Below are 13,305 nucleotides of genomic sequence, written 5' to 3'. Positions count from 1 at the left end.
GAAGTCGGTTAAAAAGGGCTAGAACCCAGAGCCGTAAAACCAGTTAATTAAAAAAAAACACAGACCAGAAAAAGATGATAACGTGGTCTGTGACCTACGTTCCAGTTTTACTCTTTGGTTCCAGTTCAGTTCTACGCTCTACGTTCATTGCATATTCCTATTTTTTTTTCTTCCTCTCTGGCTTTACATAGATTAGCCCATGTGATTTTAGAATAATATTTAGTAAGCAATTTTGTATTTTTAGTATTTGTAAATTTTTGAAAGGCCTTAAAGGACTGTTATCCAGGGCCGTAAAATAAATAATAAAAAAAAATAAAAAAAAAATAGCCCATGTGAAGTTTGTTGCACTCTTCTTTGCATGTTCGTTAATCTAGACCGTACCTTAGTCGTGTTTATATACTCCAAAGACTACAATATTTGATATACTCTTTGATGATAACCAAATGATAACGAACGATAAATGATAATATTATTTTGGTGATATGAAATTATGATACGTACCTATTGTAATCTACAAGAGTTAGGAACCTACCTGGGGATCCTTTAACGTATCGAATCCTTAAGCAACATCCTACTCACTCTATGCTAAATAAGTGTGAATGTGAAGGTCTCACAGATGTGTAAAGAATAATGTGAGAAATTGAGAATATTAAATCATATTAAATAGAATATGATCTTCACGATCGTGTGCCGCTTGTCCCAGTGGCTCCTAACTACTCGCTTGATAGTTTTCTTGGTATTTTAATGAATGTCTATCTAGTAGTTTATCAGTTTCGCTTATCACAGAATTACAGAAAATCGAAAGAACAGAATGCATAAATCTATCTGGAATGTACTATATCTTTTCTTTGTGATGATATTATTACGATGCTGAAATAAGTTTATGGAAACGTAAGGGAAACGTTCAAAACCAGATTGGCATCCTCAAAATATATGATAATGGAAGGTCAAGAATATGATCAAGCATCATTTTTAATCGGACTTAGTCTAGCAATATTGTCTAGTATTTTTATAGGGTCAAGTTTTATAATCAAAAAAATGGCTCTGAAGAAAATGAATGCTTTAGGAAATACTAGACCATCAGCAGGAGGCTATTCCTATTTGAAGCAATGGATGTGGTGGCTGGGTTTCTTAACAAGTAATATATATTAGTGTTGTTTTTGTTTTAAAACTAAAATATTTTTTCTCTGTGATTTCTTTGTAAGTAGAGATTGTTTACAGTGGGCATAGGAGAGGCAGCGAACCTTGTAGCCTATGCATTTGCTCCAGCAGCATTGGTGACTCCACTGGGTGCTCTGAGTGTGCTTGTTGCTGCGGTACTCTCTGCTAAATTTCTCAATGAAAAACTTAATTTTGTTGGAAAGGTAAACTTTATATTAATATGATTGTCAAATAAACAATAGACCGTACAGTACAATCTCACTAATCCAGCAATATTAAAAACCAGGTGGTGCTGGATTATTGAAATGTTGGAATGAGTGGATTGTGGTTTTTTTTTTTAAACTGTAACAATTAATCCTTTGATGTCTGTTTTTGTGCAATGTGGACAACATTGGTAGGTTCTAGTAGGTGCCCGATTATTTTTGGACGTGTGGTCTATTGAATTGCCGGATTAGTACGATTCTACTATTCAATTGCACAATTAATTACACAAACATGTACAGGGTACAGGGCTACTTAGCAAAGTGCTGGCTGGTTTGCTACTTCTATAGGTTTTCAGACATACATCAAGAATCTTGGCACAATTCTATTGTTAAACAGTATTCATAAATCAGCATGACAGAATACTTTGATCCAATATGTACTTGGTACTTGTGTAAAATAAATGTACTTAACTAATTGCCTCATAATAAATTAATATTATTTTATCATTTCAGATTGGGTGTTTTTTGTGTATCATTGGATCAATTATATTTGTTATACATTCACCTAAACATGAAGAAATAAACCAATTTTCAGAACTTATAACAAAGTTAGGTGATCATATATTTTTAAGTTATGTTCTGACTATATTAACAATGTCATTAATTATTAAGATAGTTTTTGTCTCTAGATTTGGCAATACTAGTATCATTGTATATTTGTTAATATGTTCAGCTATTGGCAGTTTAACTGTAGTTTTTTGTAAAGGAGTAGCTTTAGGCCTTAAAGATAGTATTAAAAATGACACAAATCCTCCCTATAGTTCTAGTTATGTGTTTTGGGTGTTGCTTATTTTGTCCATTATTTGTATCATCATACAAATGAACTACTTAAATAAAGCACTTGATATATTTAATACAAACATTGTAACACCAGTTTATTATGTTATGTTTACAGTGTTAGTCATAATGGCTTCTGGCATTTTGTTTCGGGAATGGGAGCATATGAAAACCTATGACATTTTAGGCTGTTTTTGTGGTTTCTTTATTTTAATGGTAGCAGTATTTACCCTAAATACATTCAAAGATATAAGTTTGACTTTTAAAGACTTGAATCTTAATTCTAGACACAGAGTTTCATAAGGTACATAACATCTTCATCTGTAGATGCCATACATGATGATAAGTATTATTCCAATACATATTACTAAGGAAGTGTCTGGCCTGCCATGAGTTGTTGTACAATTAAATAGAATTGTTGGTGCCATTTTGTTGGTGCAAAACAAGTAGAACAATCTGAACACAAGGTGTATGACTGATTTTTGTACAAAAACAGATCTCAGCTGGGCTGGATTTGTATTTAGTCCTCAGACAGGCTTGTACAAACTGCCACTGGCCACATTGCAACTTCAGAATGTGTCATGTTTCATGTGCACTATTCAGTTTTAGTATTTTAGCCAAAGAAGAATAATTGTTTTAAAACAATCACTTAAGATCAGACCAAAATGATAATAAAATTATTGTATAATTAAAATACATGTAATTAAAACTTATTAGATATTTAATTAAATCTTAAATCCAGTATAACTAGTTAATTATTCATCTGACATGCTCCCAGATTACCCAAGGTCCTAAATTGGGACATCCATCCAGTTACTGACTAGGTCCCTATCACAATTTAGCATATTATGTATTATGATACAGTACAGTAATATATAATATTAGTGCTAGTGTTACAAATATATTTTTTTACCTGAATATAATGTCTTACAGTGAAATAAAAAGCATTGGCACCACATAAACTTCACTCAAGGAATGTTTTATTGTATATCACAAATAGATAGTCACTGAATGGTAAATAAAGGTTCTACATATAGGGCATGTGCGTTGGTATCCATATAGACGCATGCAACATTCAGTGCAGAGGCAAACATGGCGACAAGGCAGAGTTAACACACACTTCTGCCGCTCTTGACAAATGACACAGAGAGCATCTACAGAATCATCATTATCATTCTCCGTCACCATATGAGTGTCTACATTTCTAAAAGTCACTTGTTGCTCACCTACCATTTGTGCAATTAATCTTACTTCAGGGTTTATGAAATAATTATATATTGCATAATACAAATACATAAACTTTCTCACTAGAACCCAATAAAAAGCAGTAATTTGAGATGTTATTACTTCTCTAAAATGTATGCATGAGCGAACAATTAAAATAGCACTTATTATTCCTACAAAAGACTCCAAAGGAACATCTGACAAGAAGTTGGTAACTCTCAGTAGTGCCATATACGCATCTATGGTATAAGTTAGAACAATGTCTCTAATATACTTCACATAAGCTTTCATCAAGTAAGGAAGATGCACAGGTACAAATGTAAGCACAAGCCATAATGAATTACCTAAAAATATTATAGTTTTCTTTAACATGAAGAGCACTTCGCCAAATATGACAAATATTGTATCGAATGACCATTTTATATTGCTAAATACTAAGTTAAACTTGAAAATAGTCTCATTACACACACTCGTCAGAATATCATGTAAACTGTGCCATGGCTGATATATCGCCTCGACGAATTTGCTTGATATGTTGGGCAAATCTTCCGTAAATATAGATACATTGTCTTCGTAAACTATTTGGAAGAATGTTATCACGTTAATTAAGCTACTGGTTATAAATGAGGTGGTTGCTACCATCACCACCACTATCACTTTTCCTATTGAGGACGTGATACCAACAAAGATTTGTAGCAGGGAAGCGAGTAAGTTGACAGCTTTCGCTACATATGTAATCATATTTGAAACTCATTATAACATTACATTTAAATTAGTTTTACTTCTTTTATCCTTGTTTTGTTGTTGAATATTTAAAATTTATTTCGATGACAGACGATCAACAACAGTGAATCTGACAGCTGCCAGCCACAGATTAGTAGAATTTTTTTTTAATTTATTTTTCGGCTCTTTTATTTAATTTAATTATTTTTAGTTCTAATTTAGATGTAAGTTTATTTTATAAAAAAAAACTCTTATGTTGATATGTGACTATGACTATGATATAAATAAATAAATAAATAAATAAAATCGTTTTATTGCAGGTTAGGGACCCATATAAACAGTAAAAAAATACAAAATATAATATAAAAAAAATTAAAATAGTTTAAAATGAAATAGTCATTTTACGTTAGGGATCTGGTGTACCCGTAGCCAGTGTTTATAGAACACATTGTCAGGGGACGCCTGAGCGACGACTTTAAGCATCTTGTTATTAGAATTGCGGACTGTTTCCCAGAAACCCGCAATTCTATTTCGTATAATGGCGTAGTAGTCCGGGACTCCAGCGTCGGCGAACATGCCCGACGCACTACAATACCTTGGCATTTTTAATAAAATGCGAAGGGCATCATTATACTGTACCCTGAGGATGTTAAAAGATCTTTTGGTGTAATTGATCCATAGTTGTGAAGTATAAAAACTCATACAATAAGCTTTAAACAATGTAACTTTAACATCCTCAGAGCACCGAGCAAATCGGCGAGCGAGCATGTTGCACCGTATTGCCAGTGACCTTCGCTCTCGTTCTATATCAAAATCGTCGCTCAGGGATCCCATTAACATGTGTCCGAGATACCTGAACTGTTGCACAACCTGAACTGGTGTTCCATCTAACAAAACTGGTGGTATCCTCTCCGGGCCTTTACCAGCTCTAAAAATCAACATTTCTGATTTGCGTACATTGTATTTTAATCCATGTCTCAAGGCGTAACCTTCGCAGATCGATACTAATTTACGGAGACCGTTTATTGAGGGGCTAAGCAGCACCATGTCATCAGCGTAACTTAAGTTGTTAAAACAAACTCCGTCAATATGACAACCGATGCCAGTACCACTTAGCTCCTCAATCAGGTCATCAACGTATAGATTGAACAGGTCCGGAGAGGTTAAACCACCCTGACGTACACCACACTCTAGTCTAAACTCACTAGAGGCTGTGTCGCCCCAACGCACAATGTTCGTCTGGTTCTCATACCAGTATCTCATCAGCCCGACAATACCGCTATGTACATTTGAGTCGCGCATTTTTCTCCATAATATATTATAATTAACAAGATCAAATGCGCGAGTCAGATCCAAGAAACACGCATACACCGATGTATCACGACTTTTATAGTAATTTACGACGTGCTTCAGAGACAGAATTGCCGAGTCTGTAGAGAGACCGGGACGAAAACCAAACTGAGCATCACTAATCTGTACATTCTTCATCAGTTCAGGCTGCAACAACCGCTCAAGTACCTTGCCGGCGATTGTCCCCAGCGAAATGGGCCTATAGTTAGCTATACTGGACATATCGCCTGTCTTGTTTTTTGGCACAGGAACCACTACCGTCTTTAACATATCTGCAGGAAGATAACCATGTTTAATGCACATATTAAATAGCGTTGACAAGGCCTCATACAATTTGTTTCCAGCGTATAACATGTGCTCAACACTCAGACCATCATGGCCTGGTGATTTACCACGTTTCATATCTTTAATCGTTCGGAATATATCAGTTGGACTAAAGTGTACTGTTTTAGGTGATGGTGACAATGGCTGAGAGTGGAGCACATGTGCAACGTCTAATGGTTTCACGGAGAAATGTTTTGCAAACATGTTGGCTATCTCCCTGCTGTCCTGTACGTTACTGACACTCACTGGCCTACTTTCTTTTTTATTTAATGATTTAGTCGCTTTCCAAAACTGTGTAAAATTTTTGTCAGCTCTATGCGTCGCTAAAATGTCCATTTTTATAGCTTCCTCATTATTCTGGCACCATTTTAATTTCTTTTTAAATATAGCACGAGTCTTTGTCATGTCATTATATATTTCTCCACTACTGGGCTTACCACAGTCTATCCAAAACTTAAAACACAATCTTGCAGTTTGATAATACTCTTTTACGTGATTATTCCAGCCAACTAGTTGTTTTTTATGGCGGAATTTGTGTACACCAGATCCCGAATATTTACTATTAATAGCTGCATATTTTAAAATACCAATAACATCATTGTAAAAATTATTAATAAAATCTAAAACATCGTTAGAACTATCTAAGTCGTTTGTATCACAGTGACTAGATTCGAGTAACCTATTAAAATTTTCAGTACATAAATTAGTATACATATTTATTTCATCTGCATTTCTCTGTCCCCATCTTATGTCTTTATGTAATTTATCATTATTATACTCCTTATTATCTACTTTTTTAGTCATTAGCTTAATATCACAGTTAACAAATAGTGGGAAGTGGTCAGACCAACTAACACCATTATCCACACACACACACACAACTGTATTTTTTGCGGCAATAGTTGTCAGGCAATGATCCAACCACTTGGTCGTTCCATGGGACTCACTTAGGAAGGAAAACGTTCCAGAGTCTGCTCCTAATACATCTATATCCGCACAAACCCAAGTCTGCTCCTCACAGAATGACAGCATCTCTTTGCCGAATCTAGCTGAGGGGTGTGCATTGTAGTCACCAAGCATAAATACGGTCTCAATCCCACATTCTTCAATCACCGCACTCATCCTGCCAAGAATGTCCGTGAACTCTGGCAAATTATCTTCTATATCAACAGGCATATATACGTTGAAGAGTAATAAATGGCGATCCACAGAACTAATTTTGACCGCCGCCAACCTATCACTCTCACAATCCACTACGGTCACATTATCAAAAAGAGACTTACGCCACATGATAGTTAAACCTCCGTAGGGACGTCCGCGCAATATCCCAGCTGAGGAGTCCACGGATGATTTCGAAAATGATGCGAAACTATCATCTATTTGATGTACAAAGTTGAGGTCGTGCTGGAGAAGCCACGTTTCCTGAAGAGCGATAATATCAGCGGTTTTACAAATTTTTCTTACGGCATCTATGGAACGCTTAATGCTTTTACAATTAAACGAAGCCATACGGATTATGTTAGTTTGTAGATCATTAGACTGTACTGGCATTATCGATTGTATTTGGTGGCGTTCTTCGTGTATCGTTCTTTGTACCGTCTATATACCAACCCAGCAGGCCAAAACTTGCCATCCAAAAAGATGTCAAGTTTCCGGGTAGGTATCGTAACTTTAAAAGAGTTAAAGGATGTTTCGTTTCTCTGTTTAAGTTGCTCGACACTTATGCATTCCTCACCCATGTCAGCAATGTGCTCTAAAATATTATCCACAGAGACCGATTTCTGGGCACGAGAAATATATATGGAGCACTGGGTATCCGCTACTTGAATTTTACACTGCGTGTCTGAGGTTCCTCGCATATTTCTTAATTTGCGCGTCTTAAATTTATTCACTACAACCGTAAATGACGCATTTTTATCATCCGGCATTGTTTCATTATAACTCGATGCAGGTCTCGCTACGACAGGCTCAGCGTCAGCTGATACGCTGGATTGACCCGAAGTTACACGAGCCATTCGTGCGCTATTTGCTTGGCGCGGTCGAGCTGTTTTGAATACGATGTCACGGTAGGTAGGCGTATGCGCCACTTCGGTGCAAGGCGCGTGTGTGCGTGCAGGCGGTGGTACTGCCACAAGCGGAAGCGATTTCGACGGTGATGTTGAACTTACTCTCTTATGAACGTTATTACGATAGGTTGGGGTAATCGAGCTCCGTGCTGTTGTCGCAAGAGTAGGTTGGTGTGCACTTACAGGTGATGGTGGGGTCAAAGGTATTAATGAAGAATTCCTCTTCTTAGGAGTCGTCATATTTAACTTTTGTATTTGTTCAACAACGGAGTTGCGTATCTCAGCAAGTTCCGCACTCATTTTCGTCTGAAATTCTGAGAGTTCGTTCTTCATACCCGTCATATCCTTCAAAAGTCGCGTGACATCAACGTGGTCAAATGAAACCGGTGGCAACCGGTTGATGTCTTTGGCAACAAAATTAGGCTGCGCGTCGGGGTCCACTTCTTTTAGTAATCTAATAACGTCCTTGATATTGCGTTTTTTCTTGTCTTCTCCTTTGCGCTGCACATGTCTCACTTTATCACCGCACGAGTTATACAAAATACTTTTTCCAGCTTCAATTTCTGCGTCCGTAAAGTTGGTACTACAAATTTGGGTGATGCTTTGTTCATCTAGAATGTCCAATTTGTTCTGCACAAACGTAAGAAATTCATTAATTATGATAATTGCTTGGCCCGCCATATCTTTTGAGTTGGGCCAGCGTCTTAGATAACATTATGCATTGTGCACGCAGTGAACTAAACTACAGTGCGCAGCGCAGCGCACGTGCACCCAACAACGCGATCGCAACCGCACTGGTATGTGATGATGTCAGTTATTATTATATATTTTACGGCCCTGGATATCACTCTTTTAAGGCCTAATAGAGAATCGCTGACAGCTGACCAAGGAACATAATATTATAATAATTATTCATATAGTTAGCTGGTAATAAGAGAATTAAGGAATATACAGTATACTGCCCTGAGATACTGCCGGCCATGAAGTAGAAGGAATATAAGAAATACTGTTCGTTTCGACAGCGATTTGATTCCGATCGATGCATCGATATTTTCTTTGATAAGCCCAACATCAGCCCAACAATATAATAGATAGTAGACGTAAAGATATTAATGGACAAGCTTGGGACAAACCTAGCAGATTGTACTATGGATTGTATATCGTCAACGTCATCATTTACTTATACGTCATCTGTCACGATTTTTGTTTTTAATGTAAATTGTAATTTTCATTAAAATATATAATGAAAAGTGACTTTCTATAGGTTTATTTTGTGTAAATTAATCTTATTTAAACCTTAAACGTAATGTAAAATATAAATCTAAACATTACATACAGTAATATACATTCAGAGGTAATCAGTACAAATCCTGGAATAAATAATTTCGAGTTTCCTTTGACTTGTGGTCTAGAATGCAATGCTCCCTCGTCGTCGTAACGTTGGTTTATCAGAAAGAACGCCCAAAGCGCAGGATGAATTAATTCCCTATGATAAGTTGAACAAAAACGGATCGACTTTTCAACAGACCGTCTTTCGTAACTCGGGTGAACAACATCAACCCGGGTTTGCCGAGACTGAAGTTAGATTCGATTTTTTAGAAGAGATAGTTTTTGAAACAGTGATGGCTGCTAGGGATCGGACACAAGAATTTATATCTACCGTGAGAAGTCTTCAAGGACGTACATTAGCACGCCCAGTTGTCAAAGATGACAGAAAAGCTGCTGTTCTAGCAACATATTCTCAATTTATGAGTATGGCTAAAGTAATAAGTAAAAACATTACTAGTACCTATACTAAGTTAGAAAAACTGGCTCTATGTAAGTTTTCAGTTTACATAATATACCTATAAAATTCTTCTGATGATATAGAATTTATTCTTATAATGCTCAATTTGTTACTTGATTTTCATATTCTTACAGTGGCAAAAAAGAAATCTTTGTTTGATGATAGACCTATGGAGATACACGAGCTAACATACATTATTAAGGGTGATTTGAACTCCTTGAACCAGCAGATTGCTAGGCTGGGGGAAATGCCAAGAGGTCGCAAAAGTATGCACAGTCACTCTTCAAGTGTTGTCCTCGCTCTGCAATCAAGGCTTGCTTCTATGAGTAACCAGTTTAAACAGGTAAATATAATACTAAAAATTTACAATTTATTTTTAAATATTTCATGTTTTAATGTCTTATTAGTACAGCATGAGTTAATAGATTTACCCTACTCTTTTAAGGTCCTGGAAGTGAGGTCAGAAAATCTTAAGCATCAGAATAATAGAAGAGAACAGTTCTCAAGTAATGCACCGATAGTTAAAGAAGTCCCTTCTATATTACAACCTGAAGAAGTCAGTATAGACCTTGGTGAAGATTCCAGTTTTCAGACACAGCAGATGGTACTGAGGGATGATACTGATACATATGTGCAACAAAGAGCTGAAACAATGCATAATATTGAAAGCACCATTGTGGAATTGGGAGGAATATTCCAGCAATTGGCACATATGGTAAAAGAACAAGATGAAGCTATTGGCAGAATTGATGCCAACATACAGGAAGCTGAAATGAACGTAGAAGCAGGTCACAGAGAAATAATGAAATACTTTCAGAATATAACGGGCAATAGAGCACTGATGTTTAAAATTTTTGGCGTACTGATATTCTTTTTTATATTCTTTGTTATATTTATGGCTTAGTAAAGGTCACATCTAAATAATAGTTGATTTAACTTTGAATTATACAATACAGCTATATTTGATGAACACACCCACACAGTAACTATTTCCTCATAGGCAATTTATTTTCATACATCAAAATATTTTAAATAATATAAGATTTATGTCAGGATTTAAAAAAAACTGATCAAGAGCTCCACACCATCATACAACAAATAACCCTTTAATATTGTGAAATAACGACAAATTCAGTTTTCCGATTTTTCTCTTTAATTGTGCTATAAGACATTGCTACCTGCCAAATTTCACGATTCCATAGGAAGTGCCTACCCTAGAGATTTTGATTCTCTTCCTGGGTCTTGAAAGACACAACAGATATGTACTCGTACAACAAAATGATCCTATTAAATTCCTTTTTTATCTGGAGATATGGAACCTAAAGCATTTGCTTAAAACAATAGACATTAGGGTCCCGACTTTCACTTTTACAATATTAGTGTGATGGAATAGATATTATTTTCAATAATGTGTTAAAAGATAATATAGGTAGGTATATAAATACAAAAATTTCTTGAATTATACTGTATATAATATGTATATATACTGATGTGCATATAAGAATAATATATTATAAAGGTAATTTAAGGTGTTTTACTTTAAAATTATGAAACCAGTAGGTAAATCTATATGAAATTGGAGTGTCTGTCTGTAATTTCAAAATAACTACCTCATATTAAGCTCATATGATATTTGAACGATACCATCTGAATCACACGTTTTAAAAAAAATATTCTGTCTGTTTTGAACTGACTAATCTTCGGAACGGCTGAGCCGATTTGGACAGGATTTTCACAGACAAATACAGGATTGGCCAAGGAGTAACAGGCTACTTTTTTAACTGACTTTCAAAAATGGAGGAGTTGTGTTTTTCTACCTATATACACTGATATCTCCAATATTTCTGAACAGATTTGCATACTTTTTTTAAAATCGATAACAGAACTTTGTGACATTGCTCTATAAAAAAATTTAAAAACCTAAATCCACGCGGGCGAAGCCGCGGGCATCAACTAGTCTATACTAATACTAATAAATAAAATTGAAGTGTCTGTCTGTAATTTCTAAATAAAAAGTTGAATTAAATACATTCACAACTTTGGTTGAAATTACTTTATATTTCACAAGTCAGCTGAACAATTTCTGTAAATACAAATAACACACACATTATAAAATAGAAAATGCTATTATTTACATGTTTTATTTATCCTTAACAAAATAATTATTTGTATAAAATTGTGAATAATCTTAAATGCAAATCTGTAAGTTACAAAAATTCATCACACCAGTCTTTTAAGCACTGGTAACAGTCAGCAGATTGTTTAGAATTGGCGCTACAAGTTTCTTTCATCCACTCTTGAAACAGCTCCTTATCTTTTTTTAAGACTAAGAACTGTCCCAGAACAACAGAAGCCTGAAACAATGAGAAGAAATAATTAATTAAGGTACTAGATGCCCGCGATTTTTGTGTGGGTTAAGGTTTTTAAAAATCCAATCCAGGATCCATTTTCCAGGATAAAAAGTAGTCTACATCGGCCTTCAAGATGCAAGTTATCTCTGTGCCAAATAAATGACGCTAGCAACTTTGTTAATGTAAGGTATGTCAAGGTATTTTTAAAATCCTATGAGAACTCTTTTTTCGCCCGGATATTGTAAACTATTTCAGTACTAAATTTTAATCAAAATATGTTAAATACATGGGCCATAAAAAGCTGACAGATAGACACACGTCTGTATTTTATAATGTTAGTATAGACTTTGTGTAGATAATATAACAATGGGCATCCAGTAGTAGTTCAATAAAATTGGATATGATTAGAATATTAACCTATTATCATCAATGCCTATTATACCTTGGACTCAAGGTCTGTACTTGTAGGATTTTAATTAGAATTATATTGTATACCTTGTCGAAACCTGCAGTTTCTAATCGCTTTCCAAGGACCTCTCCAACTCCAGCTAAGTCTGTAACCGGCTTTTCTCCCATAGGTTCAGCCACAAAGTTACGATGTTTTTGTGATGTACTCGACATTTTGTTTTGGTTTTTAGACGAATATTTAGTGTGATTCAGTCAAAAGAGTGAATCAAACCTTTAACAAGCTTGAGTAAACTGTAAACAATTTTACCAAAGATGAAAGAGTTTACCAATTTCACACAATTCACAGATTACTAATATTTCAAAGAGTATGTAATCCTGAAATTATCTTTTAAAGAGCTAGAACCCAGAGCCATAATTTGAAATTAAAAATCTTATCTTTGATTGGGAGACGTATTCTGTGGTTTGAGGTTCCTTTACGGTTCCTTTCAATATTGGTCTGAGGCTTGGTCTGAGGTGAGCATGAGGTCCATGTCCATAGACCAGTAATCCATGTCCATGTCCAGGACTTCGTCTGTGTTGGTGTTAGCTGGCGGGCGTGCTCTGCCTTTTTGGAGTGTTTTTTTTTTGTTAAAACTGTCTGGAAAGCGCTCTAAGGGGGTGCCGTGCGTGTGTCCATAGACCAGTAATCCATGTCCATGTCCAGGACTTCGTCTGTGTTGGTGTTAGCTGGCGGGCGTGCTCTGCCTTTTTGGAGTGTTTTTTTGTTAATTAACTGACTGGAAAGCGCTCTAAGGGGGTGCAGTGCGTGTGTCGGCGAGCGCCGGCACAGACGGGGCCCATACTGGTATAGTTTAACTAATTTGTTACAAATA

The 13,305-nt window shown here is 35.7% G+C and overlaps 3 protein-coding genes across 5 annotated transcripts; 2 read left to right on the top strand and 1 right to left on the bottom strand.

Moving 5' to 3' along the window:
- The first annotated feature begins 422 nt into the window (after positions 1–422).
- On the top strand, positions 423–2,686 carry LOC123869566 (magnesium transporter NIPA2). 3 transcript variants are annotated; one of them, XM_045912552.1, is made up of 4 exons: positions 423–632; positions 1,016–1,138; positions 1,222–1,364; positions 1,878–2,686. In XM_045912552.1, exons 2-4 carry the CDS (start codon positions 1,039–1,041, stop codon positions 2,502–2,504), a joined length of 870 nt encoding a protein of 289 aa, XP_045768508.1. In that variant the 5' UTR covers positions 423–632; positions 1,016–1,038; the 3' UTR covers positions 2,505–2,686. The 3 variants fall into 3 exon arrangements, with proteins under 3 accessions (XP_045768508.1, XP_045768507.1, XP_045768506.1); XM_045912551.1 differs by having other exon boundaries at positions 423–1,138; positions 1,878–2,521; positions 2,582–2,686; XM_045912550.1 differs by having other exon boundaries at positions 423–1,138.
- A 6,369-nt stretch (positions 2,687–9,055) lies between these two features.
- LOC123869561 (syntaxin-5) lies at positions 9,056–10,751 on the top strand. The gene is made up of 3 exons (XM_045912544.1): positions 9,056–9,706; positions 9,809–10,017; positions 10,120–10,751. The coding sequence occupies exons 1-3, from the start codon at positions 9,307–9,309 to the stop codon at positions 10,576–10,578; spliced, it is 1,068 nt and encodes a 355-aa protein (XP_045768500.1). The 5' UTR covers positions 9,056–9,306; the 3' UTR covers positions 10,579–10,751.
- Positions 10,752–11,716: 965 nt separating this feature from the next.
- On the bottom strand, positions 11,717–12,760 carry LOC123869591 (barrier-to-autointegration factor). Its single transcript, XM_045912580.1, has 2 exons — positions 12,521–12,760; positions 11,717–12,028 (listed from the first exon to the last, which is right to left on the bottom strand). Exons 1-2 carry the CDS (start codon positions 12,644–12,646, stop codon positions 11,882–11,884), a joined length of 273 nt encoding a protein of 90 aa, XP_045768536.1. The 5' UTR covers positions 12,647–12,760; the 3' UTR covers positions 11,717–11,881.
- Positions 12,761–13,305: the final 545 nt, after the last annotated feature.

Source organism: Maniola jurtina, chromosome 11, assembly GCF_905333055.1.
Source record: "Maniola jurtina chromosome 11, ilManJurt1.1, whole genome shotgun sequence".
Lineage (NCBI taxonomy): Eukaryota > Metazoa > Arthropoda > Insecta > Lepidoptera > Nymphalidae > Maniola > Maniola jurtina.
The sequence above is the reverse complement of the archived record's forward strand: the minus strand, read 5'-3'. Positions and strand labels throughout refer to the sequence as shown.